Source organism: Lucilia sericata, unplaced genomic scaffold (genome assembly GCF_015586225.1).
Source record: "Lucilia sericata isolate MDLA Ls3-8-SP2 unplaced genomic scaffold, ASM1558622v1 Contig001000F_arrow, whole genome shotgun sequence".
Classification (NCBI taxonomy): Eukaryota; Metazoa; Arthropoda; class Insecta; order Diptera; family Calliphoridae; genus Lucilia; species Lucilia sericata.
The window spans coordinates 22501-37972 of record NW_023994982.1 but is presented as its reverse complement, the minus strand read 5'-3'; the positions used below and the strand labels follow the sequence as shown (position 1 = coordinate 37972).

The window sequence follows — 15472 nt, the reverse complement described above, 5'->3', positions numbered from 1 at the left end:
GTCTTGTTTATAGTCTAGTCTTTACTCTAGTCTATAGTCTAGTATATAGTCTAGTCTGTAGTCTAGTCTATAGTCTAGTCTATAGTCTAGTCTATAGTCTAGTCTATAGCCTAGTCTATAGTCTAGTCTATAGTCTAGTCTATAGTCTAGTCTATGGTCTAGTCTATAGTATAGTCTAGTCTATAGTCTTATAGTCCAGTTTATAGTCTTCTATAGTCAAGTCTATAGTCTAGTCTATAGTCTAGTCTATAGTCAAGTCAATAGTCTAGTCTATAGTCTAGTCTAGTCTAAGTCTAGTCCTAGTCTAGTCTATAGTCTAGTCTATAGTCTTGTCTATAGTCTAGTCTATGTCTAATCTCTAGTTTAGTCTATAGTCTAGTCTATAGTGTAATCTATAGCTTACACTATAGTATAGTCTAGGCTATAGTCTAGACTATTGACAAGTCTATAGTCTAGTCTATAGTCTAGTCTATAGTCTAGTCTATAGTCTAGTCTATAGTCTAGTCTATAGTCTAGTCTATAGTCTAGTCTATATGTCTAGTCTATAGTCTAGTCTATAGTCTAGTCTATAGTCTAGTCTATAGTCTAGTCTATAGTTAGTCTATGTCTAGTCTATAGTCTAGTCTATAGTCTAGTCTATAGTCTAGTCTATAGTCTAGTCTATAGTCTAGTCTATAGTCTAGTCTATAGTCTAGTCTATAGTCTAGTCTATAGTCTAGTCTATAGTCTAGTCTATAGTCTAGTCTATAGTCTAGTCTATAGTCTAGTCTATAGTCTAGTCTATAGTCTAGTCTATAGTCTAGTCTACAAACTAGTCTATAGTCTAGTCTGTAGTCAGCAGTCTAGTCTGTGGTCTAGATAGTATCCCATATTATAGACTTGCCTATAGTACTGTCCATAGATTGGGGTCCAACCTGTAAACAAGACTATATGTATTGCACATTATTTACTAGATTAGAGTTCAGGCTATAGACTAGAGTTCAGACTATAGCCTAGACTGTAGCCCAGACTATATCCTATACTAAACTACAATCCAGACTATTGACTATACTAGAGTCCAGACTAAAGACTAGACTATAAACATTTGTATTTTTTATAAAAAAAAATTATAAACTCTAATTTTTTTAGTCCTTGTTCTTTTAATTAATTACATTTTATTCAATATTAATTTAAAACTACTTAATTTTTAATTTCAAATCTAAACAAACTAATTCTTCAAATTCAATTCAACATCTTCAATAAAATCCATTTTCTGTCATCAATAAATAATACCTTCACTTCTTCTTACCATAAATATAACCACCATTTGCATCACAGATTGTATCAATAACATCTACCCTCGGTTTGGGTCTATATTGATTAATCAAAGCAAAATTTAAATTCGGATAATAACCGCCTCCTACACCCAAAGAAGAACCTAGACCCAAAGACGATCCCAAACCCAAAGAACTTGTGAGACCACCTACCAAACCATTAGGATATTGTAGATAATAACCGCCACTATTATACGATGGATAATTGTGTTGAAGTTGCTGATAATATGAGGGATAGTGTGTGTGTATAAATCTTTGAGTGGCTACAGCTGGTAAATATTCACGACTGACAATGTCTTCCCCGAAAACCCAGGAGATTAGAGAAAGACCAGCAGCCATAAGAAATAACTGAGAAAAATGCTGTAAAAAATTTAATTTTATTAACAAATCTTAATATTTTATTAATTTCAAAAACTCACCATTTTTATTAAGTGATTGTTTAGAAAACTGTGCTGTTTTGTTTGAAATAATTTCGGTTTATATATAAAATACATTGTCGTTTTCTTTAAAGATGTTTGTTTTAAAATGTTTATCTTAAAATTTGCATTTGACAGGAAATCAATTCGATAATAAATGAAAAAAGTTTAATTTTTAAAATAACTTAAGTAAATGAAATTGCGATAAGGTAAGTATAAAATGCCGAAATAAGTTAAATCATAACACAAAGTTAAATATAAATAATCAATATAAAAGTTTCAAAAATTCTGGACTATGGTCGGGTTTCTAGTATATATGGCCAGTTAGGACTATAGGCTAAACAATAGACCAGACTATAGATTAAACCAGAATATAGTCCAACCTAGAGACTTTAGTCTAAACTATAGAATAATTTTCGTCTAGACTAGATTAGATTATCAACTATGGATTAGACTATAATCCAGTCTTAAGACTAAACTATAGCCCAGAAAAGACTATATATCAGAAAGACTATAGATATAGATACAAACTATGCATTAGATTATATATTAATTAGGCAATAGTTCAGACTAAAGACAAAACTATAATCTAAATATACTATAATGTAGTCCCGACTATAGACTAAATTATGATCTAAACTTTGGATAAGATTGTAAACTATATTCAGGACTATGAACTATGTATACTAAAGGTCATTCTATAGACTATACTGTAGCTGAGACTACAGACTGAACTATAGTTCAGAATATAGACTATATTATAGGTAGACTATAAATTGTACTATTGACTAGATTATCCTATTGGACACATTATGACCCAGACTTTAGACTACGGTGTAGTATAGACTTTAGATTAGATTATAGACTATATTCTAGGCTCTGGGATATACTAATGTCTAAACTATAATTCGGATTATAGACTAAACTTTAGTGCAGACTGTAATCTAGATCATAGTTCAGACTATAAATTGGATCTTATTCCAGACTATCCACTGGACTATAGTCTAGACTGTAGAATAGATTATGCTATTGTCCACATTATGAATTACACTATAGTCCAGGCTACTTTAGACAAGAGTATAATCTAGACATTTGACTGGAATATAGTCTAATGTAATAAAGACTATAGACTTTATAATGGTTTAGATTAGATTTTAGGTTATATTCCAGGCTGTGGGCTATACTAATCTGTTATTATAGCTCAGACAATAGACTTGACTACTATAGTCTAGACTATAGTCAAGACTATAAACTGAACCTTATTACAGACTATAGACTAGCCTATTGGCCAGGCTTTAGACCAAATTATATTTCAGACTATAAGCAAGTCTAGATTCAGACTATAAACTATGACCGCCTGTCTGTGTGTCCATGTAAACCTTGTACGCTCTATACAGGTGGCAATTTTCAAAATAATTTGACACATACTCTTCTTTTGACCCAAGGACAAAGCCTATTACTAAAAATAGTTAAAATCGGTCTAGTATTTCGGCCCCATACAACCGTACCACCCGAATAGAGCTTTTGAGCTCATAATTATATTAAAGGTTCTTGTATTTCTACTAAAATCGGTAAGGCTTAGTTTTATATAAGTATAAATGATACTGCCGATTTTAATAATGATCGGTACTCATTTGACCCTAGTCCCCATACAAAGTCCCCTTCAGAAATTGACTTGAAGGTCAAAATTTAATTATAAACACTAATATCACGATAAAATTTAAGTTCGAGGTTTTTTAAAACTAAATTTTAAAGGTAAGCGTGTCACAGACTCTACAATGGATCCATTGGAAACACTTGGGACCATGGTGATCATAGAGGTATATGGTTTACCTGAGGCATTGGTCACATAAATACCTTTTTAAGAGAAAAGGTAAAATATCATAAAATTATTTTTATAAGAAAAATTTCATTATTTCTTACCATTTTTAGTTCTTGGTTCTTTAATGCCTGGATTATATACCGTTTTGGCTAATGATGGTGAGTCAGCATCTATCATCATGGTGGGAACACCACCAGGCTTTTTAAACATCGTTTAAAGTCAATTCAAATAGAGGTATACTTAAGATAATAACAACAATCAGTATTTTTGTAATAAAAATTCTAAATTAAAACACAACTTTTCGCACTTGTTATTTTCAGAGCATTAAATTAATTATATTTTTATTCAATATTATTACATTTTTTATTTCAAATCTAAACAAACTAATTCTTCAAATTCATTTCAACTCCTCCATTAAAACCCATGTTCTGTCATCAATAAATAACTTCATTTCTTCTTACCATAAATATAACCACCATTTGTATCATAGACTGTTTCAATAACATCTACTCTTGGTTTGGGTCTATATGGATTAACTAAGCCGTAATTTAAATGATTATTATAATAGCCACCTCCTAAACCCAAAGATGAGCCCAAACCCAAAGTACTTCCCAAAGATGGTCCCAAGCCCAAAGAACTGGTTAAACCTCCAACTAAACCATTGGAATATTGTGGATAATAACCACCATTAATACCATATGATGGATAATATTGTTGATGCTGTTGGTGTTGTTGCTGATAGTAAGATGGATAGTGGTGGTGTAAAAATCTTTGAGTGTCTACAGCTGGTAAATATTCACGAGTAACAATGCCACCCCCCGAGGTCCAGGAGATTAAAGAAAGGCCAGCAGCCATAACAAATAATTGAGAAAAATGCTGTAAAGAATTTTAATTTATTAACAAATCTTAATTTTTTTTTATATTTTATTAATTTTATAAACTTACCATGTTTGTTAAGTGATTGTTTACAAAGCTGTGCTCTTTTGTTTGAAATAATTTCGGTTTATATACCAAAATGCATTTTCGTTTTCTTGGGAGATGTTGGTTTTAAAATGTTTATCTTAAAATTAGCATTTGACAGGAAATCAATTCGATAATAAATGAAAAAAAGTTTAATTTTTGCAAAAAGTTAAGTAAAGCAAATTGCGATAAAGGTAATTACAAAATACAGAAATAAATTCAAATTTTAAAACACAAATCTTATTGTTTAATTATAATTATAAAAACTTAAAAAAGTTCTGAAATATATAATAGATTCAAGTCTGGACTGCAGTTTAGGCTATAGAATTAACTATAGCCAGACTAGACTATGGTCTAGACTCAAGATTAGAGGTAAACTGTATTCCAGGTTATGTAATATACTAAACACTAAATTATAGCTCAGACTAGAATAAAACTGAAATCTCAGATTATAGACTAGACTATAGCCCAGACTTTATAGTCTATAACCTAGTCTATAATTTGAACTATAGTTCAATGTTTAGTCTGGTATACAGTCTGGTCTGTAGTCTAGTGTAGTATATATATTATAGTCTGGGCTATAATCTAGTCTATAGTATAGTCCATAGCCTGGAATATAGTCTAGAATCTAATATAAAGGCTAAATAATTGGCATATACATAGTATGGACTTTATTCAAGTCTATAATCCGGACTATAGTCTAATCCACATTGTCTAGCGTTTAGGCTATGGACCATACTAAGGAATAAACTACTGCTCAGTCAATAGACTAGACTAAAGACTAAACTAAAGCCTATAATAAAGAATATATTTTAGATCGTATTCCAGGCTATGGACTATACTAAAAAATAGTCGCTTGAACAGACTAGACTATAGACAAGACCATAGACTAGAGTAGATTGTAATACAGACTGTATTAATGACTATAAACTGTATTATAGACTAGACTATGTTGCAGACCATAGACTTCATATCCATAGTCTAGACTTTAGACAGTCCAGACTAGACCGAACTATAGTCCTTACTATAGACTAAGTTAAGACTATAGATAAGATTATCATCCAGTCTTGTTGTTGTAACAGCTAAAACTATACCATAATCTACATCAATGTCCAGGCCTAAAAATTGGGCTACTTCAACTGGATACGTCCACAAATCCATTGTACAGAGTGAAGTAGGAGGGTTGGCTGAGCAGTTGAATATATGGTAGGTATCATTGGGCGGTGGACAACCTCCAAGTACGACATTCATGTAGTATCCAGCGACCGCGAAATTTATGGCGTCTGAGGACTGATCTAATGGATCCTGCACATAACTACGTATGTTTTCCTCGTATATACGAAGATCCTTCCTGACATGCCTCAGGGAAGTATTTAACTGTGTCATGTTAAAGTTGGGATGACTCCTACGATGATTAGGAGGACCCGATGTAATTTGTAGGTGCCCGTTACAGGCTTTAGGGCGGCATTTTGGCAGCTTTTAATGTTTCTAAACTGGGTATCACTCAGCGAAGGTGACCGACCAATCGTTTTATCGTTAGTTAGTTAGCTTGAAAGGAGGATGTACATATATACATCAAATCCGAAGAAATACACCTAGGCCTCTGTTGGGCCTGTTATGCGCACCTTAACCAGTGCCTCAGGTGGGAATCGAACCCACCACCTCCGGTCTACCAGACTAGACTAGTGATTGCAGTGGCGTGAGCTGAGGAAGTAAATAGGCTATCAAATGTAACCCCCAAGATTTTTGGGTGGTGCACGGTCGGTAGGGTTGGGTTTACTTCCTTCGTCCAGGTGGTAAAAAGTGTTGTTGACATACCCCGACAGCCGGTTCTACGTATCGGAAATGACCGGAAATATTCGGTCAAGGGCTGTCAACCCCAGCAACAACAACAATCATCCACATTTTACAACCTTTGCTTTATTAACAAATTAACAAATACAAATATTTTTCTTAGCTTTTCTTTATTTATTTAGTTTTTAAATAATCTTAAACAAGAATAAGTTGTTTTCTTAAAAATGATATCAATAGGAATACATTAAGTTTATTTCAATGAAGCCGCTGGCAAAAAAACGAAATTAAAAAAAAACAATTTTGAGTATAAAAAGTTTATCAGATACAAAATAAAAAAATTAAACGTTATCACTATTATTGTTTAAAAGAAAACAAATTTATAAAAATAAAAAAGAAAACTTACAACACCTTTTAAGTGTATAGTGGTATAAAAAAATTATAATAATATATAAGTATAAATAAATTGGTTTTTCTATATTTAAGATATAAAATAAAATGATATAGTTAATTATAATATTATAATTGTATAAAAAATATATAGAAGTATTGTTGTTTTTTTTTTTTTTTTAAATTATAATAGTAATTTAAAATTTTTTTTTCTGTCTTTTCTGTTGTCTGCAATTTAAATATATAAATATGTATGTATATGTATTTGTTAGTTAATTAGTTTAATACTTAAAAAGGGGGAATATTTAAGGAATAAAAGTGTTAAAATAGTTTAACTATTTTTGTTTATTTTTTTGTTTCCAATTTGGTTTTTAGAGAGTATTAGTTAGAAAAATATGTTAACAATTTCTTTCTGTTATTTTTTTTTCTTTAATAATATTTATAAAGAAATTTTACATAAATTGTATATAGTTATATAGTAATAATAATTATAATTGTAATAATAAAAAAATGTTATAGTAAATTTTGTCCTTAAAGAGACGGCAAACATATAGACTAATAACACAAATAAATATAAATCAAAATCGTTTAATTCTTATGATTCGGAAGCTGCAGATTTACCCAAGAATGGTACAGTTAAATCAACCATATTGGGATATACTAAATATTTATTAACAGCCTCGCATAGTTTACCCTCAATAACATTGGTAACAATGCTCCAATCAACAGATTTGTCACCCACTGTAGGACGTGCCGTTAGCCAAAGGCGTGGTGGAGCACGAAAACTATAAAAATATAGAAAATAAACATTAAGCATTATATAGGAAACCATTAGACTTAAACTTACGCCAGCCATATTCTATCCGAGGGCGGTGGAGGTATATTTATTGTGACACGTGAAACTAAACCTCTTAAATCTATGCCTAATGTTATGGTAGTACTCATATTCTCCATGGCTTTTTGTACAAAAGACAATTCCGTTGCAGATTGGAAAAAATTGGAAGTAGCAATGCGATCAACAAATTTAAATATACGTCTAGCATTACCCGGATTTGTGGCGCTGTTAAGCAAAAAGAACATGTATTAAAAATATGTATACTTTTTTTGAAATCTCAACATCTCTACTCACCCTTCACTAACACTATTCGGATTTTCACCCATTGTACCAGCAATAGGACTATCGGATTCCGTACTCGAACTGCCAGTACTTTCAGCATCACTATCAAATATAGCACTGCCGGTTAAAGCACTTTCTATCAATAGTTCCGTTTCATTAACACCACCTCCACGTGCGGCTTTATTGGCGGCCAAAAGTTCATCTTTCAAAGAAGCTGCTATGTGCGGATTTGGTATGGTGGCATCTAGTTTTGTATCAACAAATAGAGGAGTACGCATTGGACGTTTAAGACGTAACAAATTCATTTTTGTCGTTACGGTGATATGACAATGACCCTCATATGTTACATCCATATCTAACCAAATGCCACGTTCATCTAGCATGGGCTGGGAGACACGATGTATTAGGGGAGGAGTTGTGCCTAGGTCGATATTTTTAATAACCACATCCTCCATGAAACTGGGAAGCTGAAAAAGTGTTGTATTTGTTAATATTTTATTACTAATTTTGTAAATTTAACTTACCTTAATGGAATTCAATTTCTTTTGCAAGATATCCTGTATTTTATCTAAAATTTGTTCATTTTGTAAGGTGCTGTAGAGTAAGCGGCCTATTAAAACATTAGCCCATACCACACTGCCAGAAGGACCCAAGAATAACGACTGATCTATGCCCTTCCAAAGTTCATTTTCATGACGAGCTGTGCGTTTGTTCTAAAATTGAAAAAGGGATTTGTTTAAGTCACAATTTAAGCATGAAAAAGTAAAGAACGTGGAATCGAAACAATATTTTAAATCCACTTTCCCTTCAACGATCGATTCAATTTGTTTTATTATTTGATGTTTGTAATGATTAAATTAAAAAAACAATAAATTAAAAAAATATTAAATTAAAAAAAGTAATAAATTAAAAAACATACACTTTTCTTGTCTAGAGGATCATGAAAGATTTGTCCTTTATAAACTGGAATCTTCGATTGTCTACAAGCTTTCTAAAAGAAATAAAAACAAAAATACGAAAAAACAAAGTCAAAATAATAAAATTAAACAAAACAAAGAATATAATATTATAAATGTAAATTAAAAACAAATAAACGTTCTATATTCGGCTGTGCGGAATCTTGTATACCCTTCACCAGGTATGCAAAATTTAAATTTTGAAACTAATATTCCGCTAGAGTATAGACTAGATTAAAACTAGACCATAGAATAAACTATAGAATAGACTATAGACTAGACTATAGACTAGACTATAGACTAGACTATAGACTAGACTATAGACTAGACTATAGACTAGACTATAGACTAGACTATAGACTAGACTATAGACTAGACTATAGACTAGACTATAGACTAGACTAGACTATAGACTAGACTATAGACTAGACTATAGACTAGACTATAGACTAGACTAATAGACTAAATAACTATAGACTAGACTATAGACTAGACTATAGACTAGACTATAGACTAGACTATAGACTAGACTATACTAGACTTATGACTAGACTATACTAGACTATAGACTAGACTATAGACTAGACATAGAATAACTATAGACTAGACTATAGACAGACTATAGACTAACTATAGATAGACTATAGACTAGAACGATAGCCTAGACTATAGACTAGACTATAGACTAGACTATATACTAGACTATAGACTATACTATAGACTAGACTATAGACTAGACTATAGACTGACTATAGACTAGACTATAGACTAACTATAGACTGACTAAGACTAGAACTATAGACTACCCTATAATACAGACTATAGACTAGACTATAGACAGACGATAGACTAGACTAATAGACTAAGACATAGACTAAGAACGATAGACTATACTATAGACTAGACTATAGACGAGCCTATAGACTAGAACTATAGACTAGACTATAGACTAACTATAGACTAGACTAAGACTAGACTAAGACTATACTATAGACTAGACTATAGATAACTATAGACTAGACTATAGACTAGACGATAGACTAGACTATAGACTAGACTATAGAACTATACTATATACTAGACTATAGACTAGACTATAGACTAGACTATAGACTAGACTATAGACTAGACTATAGACTAGACTATAGACTAGACTATAGACTAGACTATAGACTAGACTAGACTAGAGACTAGACTATAGACTAGACTATAGACTAGACTATAGACTAGACTATAGACTAGACTATAGACTAGACTATAGACTAGACTATAGACTAGACTATAGACTAGACTATAGACTAGACTATAGACTAGACTATAGACTAGACTATAGACTAGACTATAGACTAGACTATAGACTAGACTATAGACTAGACTATAGACTAGACTATAGACTAGACTATAGACTAGACTATAGACTAGACTATAGACTAGACTATAGACTAGACTATAGACTAGACTATAGACTAGACTATAGACTAGACTATAGACTAGACTATAGACTAGACTATAGACTAGACTATAGACTAGACTATAGACTAGACTATAGACTAGACTATAGACTAGACTATAGACTAGACTATAGACTAGACTATAGACTAGACTATAGACTAAGACTAGACTATAGACTAGACTATACTAGACTATAGACTAGACTATAGACTAGACTATAGACTAGACTATAGACTAGACTATAGACTAGACTATAGACTAGACTATAGACTAGACTATAGACTAGACTATAGACTAGACTATAGACTAGACTATAGACTAGACTATAGACTAGACTATAGACTAGACTATAGACTAGACTATAGACTAGACTATAGACTAGACTATAGACTAGACTATAGACTAGACTATAGACTAGACTATAGACTAGACTATAGACTAGACTATAGACTAGACTATAGACTAGACTATAGACTAGACTATAGACTAGACTATAGACTAGACTATAGACTAGACTATAGACTAGACTATAGACTAGACTATAGACTAGACTATAGACTAGACTATAGACTAGACTATAGACTAGACTATAGACTAGACTATAGACTAGACTATAGACTAGACTATAGACTAGACTATAGACTAGACTATAGACTAGACTATAGACTAGACTATAGACTAGACTATAGACTAGACTATAGACTAGACTATAGACTAGACTATAGACTAGACTATAGACTAGACTATAGAGACTAGACTATAGACTAGACTATAGACTAGACTATAGACTAGACTATAGACTAGACTATAGACTAGACTATAGACTAGACTATAGACTAGACTATAGACTAGACTATAGACTAGACTATAGACTAGACTATAGACTAGACTATAGACTAGACTATAGACTAGACTATAGACTAGACTAGAACTAGACTATAGACTAGACTATAGACTAGACTATAGACTAGACTATAGACTAGACTATAGACTAGACTATAGACTAGACTATAGACTAGACTATAGACTAGACTATAGACTAGACTATAGACTAGACTATAGACTAGACTATAGACTAGACTATAGACTAGACTATAGACTAGACTATAGACTAGACTATAGACTAGACTATAGACTAGACTATAGACTAGACTATAGACTAGACTATAGACTAGACTATAGACTAGACTATAGACTAGACTATAGACTAGACTATAGACTAGACTATAGACTAGACTATAGACTAGACTATAGACTAGACTATAGACTAGACTATAGACTAGACTATAGACTAGACTATAGACTAGACTATAGACTAGACTATAGACTAGACTATAGACTAGACTATAGACTAGACTATAGACTAGACTATAGACTAGACTATAGACTAGACTATAGACTAGACTATAGACTAGACTATAGACTAGACTATAGACTAGACTATAGACTAGACTACAGACTAGACTATAGACTAGACTATAGACTAGACTATAGACTAGACTATAGACTAGACTATAGACTAGACTATAGACTAGACTATAGACTAGACTATAGACTAGACTATAGACTAGACTATAGACTAGACTATAGACTAGACTATAGACTAGACTATAGACTAGACTATAGACTAGACTATAGACTAGACTATAGACTAGACTATAGACTAGACTATAGACTAGACTATAGACTAGACTATAGACTAGACTATAGACTAGACTATAGACTAGACTATAGACTAGACTATAGACTAGACTATAGACTAGACTATAGACTAGACTATAGACTAGACTATAGACTAGACTATAGACTAGACTATAGACTAGACTATAGACTAGACTATAGACTAGACTATAGACTAGACTATAGACTAGACTATAGACTAGACTATAGACTAGACTATAGACTAGACTATAGACTAGACTATGACTAGACTATAGACTAGACTATAGACTAGACTATAGACTAGACTATAGACTAGACTATAGACTAGACTATAGACTAGACTAGACTAGACTATAGACTAGACTATAGACTAGACTATAGACTATAACTAGACTAAAGACTAGACTATAGAATACACTATAAACTAGACTATAGATTAGACTATAGACTAGACTATAGACTAGACTATAGACTATACTATAGACTAGACTATAGACTAGACTATAGACTAGTCTATAGACTAGCCTATAACTAGACTATAGACTAGACTATAGACTAGACTACAGACTAGACTATAGACTAGACTAGACTATAGACTAGACTAGACTAGACTAGACTAGACTATTGACTAGACTAGACTATAGACTAGACTATTGACTAGACTAGACTATTGACTAGACTAGACTATAGACTAGACTAGACTATAGACTAGACCAACGGTTCCCAAATGGGGGTCCGCGGACCCCTAGTGGTCCGTAGTAAAATCCTAGGGGGTCCGCGAAGACGAACGAAAAAAACCATGAATAAAAATATTCTGCTTTTATATGTATGTACAAATATCTCCAATTTTTGTGCAATAATCCCAAATTTTTTGGTGACTTTTTGAATTTTATTTTTTCGGTTGTTTATCAGGAAGAAGCTAGGCCCTACAAATTTATTGTATAACTTTTATAAAGTAAAGTATTGCGTGATTTGTAATTTTTATTTCCTGTATATGTACTGAAATAATGGTTTTTATTTCAGACAAATAATACTCCGCCTTACAATTAAATTAGGGATACTGGTATTCCGGAGTATGAAGTTCAATTCAAAGACAAGCTTATTACAGATTTAAGTTTATCAAATTGTAAGCAAAAGTGTTCTTGTTTGAAAGGACTAAAATTATATATTTCCAAAACAGAGGTGACTCTTTATGCATCTCTTTATAAATATTCCAATCCGACGTGATACACAGATTTTAACTTGATTTTGTCGACCAATACATATTATTAAATTAACATCAGAAAATCCGTAGCGTTTCGCGTAAATATGTAGCCAAAAACCATGAAGTAAAATAATTCGTTGGTATTTTAAAATTCAAATTTAAGTTCCAAATTCACAGTACTTTAACAAAGAGTTCAAATCATATATTATGCGGATAACGCATTCCGCAACAACATAGAAGAAGTCCAACTTTCTTATATTATTTTCCCGAAAACTTAGCTCACTTACTCAGTTCACCCTTTGCAATCGCAACAAATTTTTGAAACGTGACTCCTTAAGCACATGTGACAATATTTGATAAAGAAACCTTTTCGCTACCTTGAAGAAAAATGAACATGAAAGATCTCACGATCATAAAATTAAACATCATGTTAACATATCAACAAAGAAGTCATTCTATCTTCAAAACATGCAATTGAAAACCTATCTGAAATATTATATATTCTCAATGTACGGGAATATTTTATAGATATGACATCTCTACATTTATTAGACCTAGGGATTAATGAACTAGGTCAATTTTCGGATGGACAATTATTTAGAACAATAAGATATCAAAATATGTATGGGGGTCCGCGAAATTAAATAAGTTCTTCAAGGGGTCCGCGAAGTAAAAATCGGTGGGAACCGCTGGACTAGACTATAGACTAGACTATAGACTAGACTAGACTAGACTATAGACTAGACTATAGACTAGACTATAGACTAGACTATAGACTAGACTATAGACTAGACTATAGACTAGACTATAGACTAGACTATAGACTAGACTATAGACTAGACTACTATATAGACTAGACTATAGACTAGACTATAGACTAGACTATAGACTAGACTAGACTATAGACTAGACTATAGCTAGACTATAGACTAGACTATAGACTAGACTATAGACTAGACTATAGACTAGACTATAGACTAGGACTATAGACTAGACTATAGACTAGACTATAGACTAGACTATAGACTAGACTATAGACTAGACTATAGACTAGACTATAGACTAGACTATAGACTAGACTATAGACTATACTATAGACTATACTATAGACTAGACTATAGACTAGACTATAGACTAGACTATAGACTAGACTATAGACTAGACTATAGACTAGACTATAGACTATACTATAGACTATACTATAGACTATACTATAGACTATACTATAGACTACACTATAAACTAGACTAGTCAAAAGTCAGATACTATAGACTAGACTATAGACTAGACTATAGACTAGACTATAGACTAGACTTTTGACTAGACTATAGACTAGACTATAGACTAGTCTATAGACTAGCCTATAAACTAGACTATAGACTAGACTATAGACCAGACTAGACTAGACTATAGACTAGACTAGACTATTGACTAGACTAGTCTATAGACTAGACTATAGACTAGACTATAGACTATACTATAGACTAGACTATAGACTAGACTTTAGATTAGATTATAGACTAGACTATAGACTAGGCTATAGACTAGACTAGAGACTAGGCTAGAGACTAGACTTTAGACTGGACTATAGACTAGACTATAGACCGGACTGTAGACTAGACTATAGAGTAGAAAAGAAAAAATGTGAAAACATGAAAAAGAATACATTTTTAAAAAGCCAAAACTTTTAGACGATCAACTTATCAAGTCACTCAATAGTAATTGATGGACTTTCAAATGAATATTTCTGTAGAAAAAGTCTGATTCAATTTATAGACGAAAAACGATTTCTTTCTAATTCGTCTAACACAACTTTTATTCTCATCAACATACCTGATATAAAGCCATAAATTTAATATAATTTGCATCATTCCTAGCAGCGCTGGCTAACATTAAAAGACCCTCAATGGTTTCAGCATCATCTGGCATAAACTCAATAGATTCGTCATCACGTTCCGTTTCCTCTTTTTCGGGAACAGCAGGAGAAAGCTAAGAAATAATAGAATACATAACTAATATAAATTACCAACAAAAAATGTGCTCCCGAAAACTTACATCAACTAAATCTTCAAAATTAAGCGATGAGGTTGATTCTCTTTGTTGTTCAGATACTGAAGATTTACCAGAACCAGCAACATTCTCTTTAGGCTGTAAAAAAAAAACAATAAAGGCAACATTACTCAAATTATTAAAATTTCCTGTTTCCTGTATTTCCTAATATATAATGGATAATAAACAAGGAATAGACATATTTACCTTAGGATTAGTTATTAATTGTGCCGCTTTAGTAGCAGCCGCCTGCAAGTCCTTAGAATTAATAAGTTTTACATTACTCAAATGTAAATCTTGATCATGGACATCACCACAGCTAGCGGCTACAAAACGTCTA

General features: G+C 32.1%; 2 protein-coding genes across 2 annotated transcripts in view; both read right to left on the bottom strand.

Annotated features, from left to right (window-relative positions):
* Window positions 1-3869: 3869 nt before the first annotated feature.
* On the bottom strand, window positions 3870-4558 carry LOC119609535. The gene is made up of 2 exons (XM_037964363.1): window positions 4497-4558; window positions 3870-4427 (listed from the first exon to the last, which is right to left on the bottom strand). The coding sequence occupies exons 1-2, from the start codon at window positions 4497-4499 to the stop codon at window positions 3999-4001; spliced, it is 432 nt and encodes a 143-aa protein (XP_037820291.1). The 5' UTR covers window positions 4500-4558; the 3' UTR covers window positions 3870-3998.
* Window positions 4559-6908: 2350 nt separating this feature from the next.
* LOC119609533 overlaps window positions 6909-15472 on the bottom strand; it is a 14861-nt gene continuing 6297 nt past the window's right edge. Inside the window, exons 7-14 of the mRNA XM_037964361.1 lie at window positions 15340-15472; window positions 15139-15231; window positions 14917-15072; window positions 8729-8800; window positions 8334-8522; window positions 7822-8276; window positions 7540-7752; window positions 6909-7477 (exon numbers count right to left, since the gene is read on the bottom strand). The exon at window positions 15340-15472 is cut by the window's right edge and continues 3 nt beyond it. Coding sequence (XP_037820289.1) covers window positions 7288-7477; window positions 7540-7752; window positions 7822-8276; window positions 8334-8522; window positions 8729-8800; window positions 14917-15072; window positions 15139-15231; window positions 15340-15472 — 1501 coding nt within the window. The 3' untranslated portion in view covers window positions 6909-7287. The remainder of the gene's footprint in view (window positions 7478-7539; window positions 7753-7821; window positions 8277-8333; window positions 8523-8728; window positions 8801-14916; window positions 15073-15138; window positions 15232-15339) is intronic.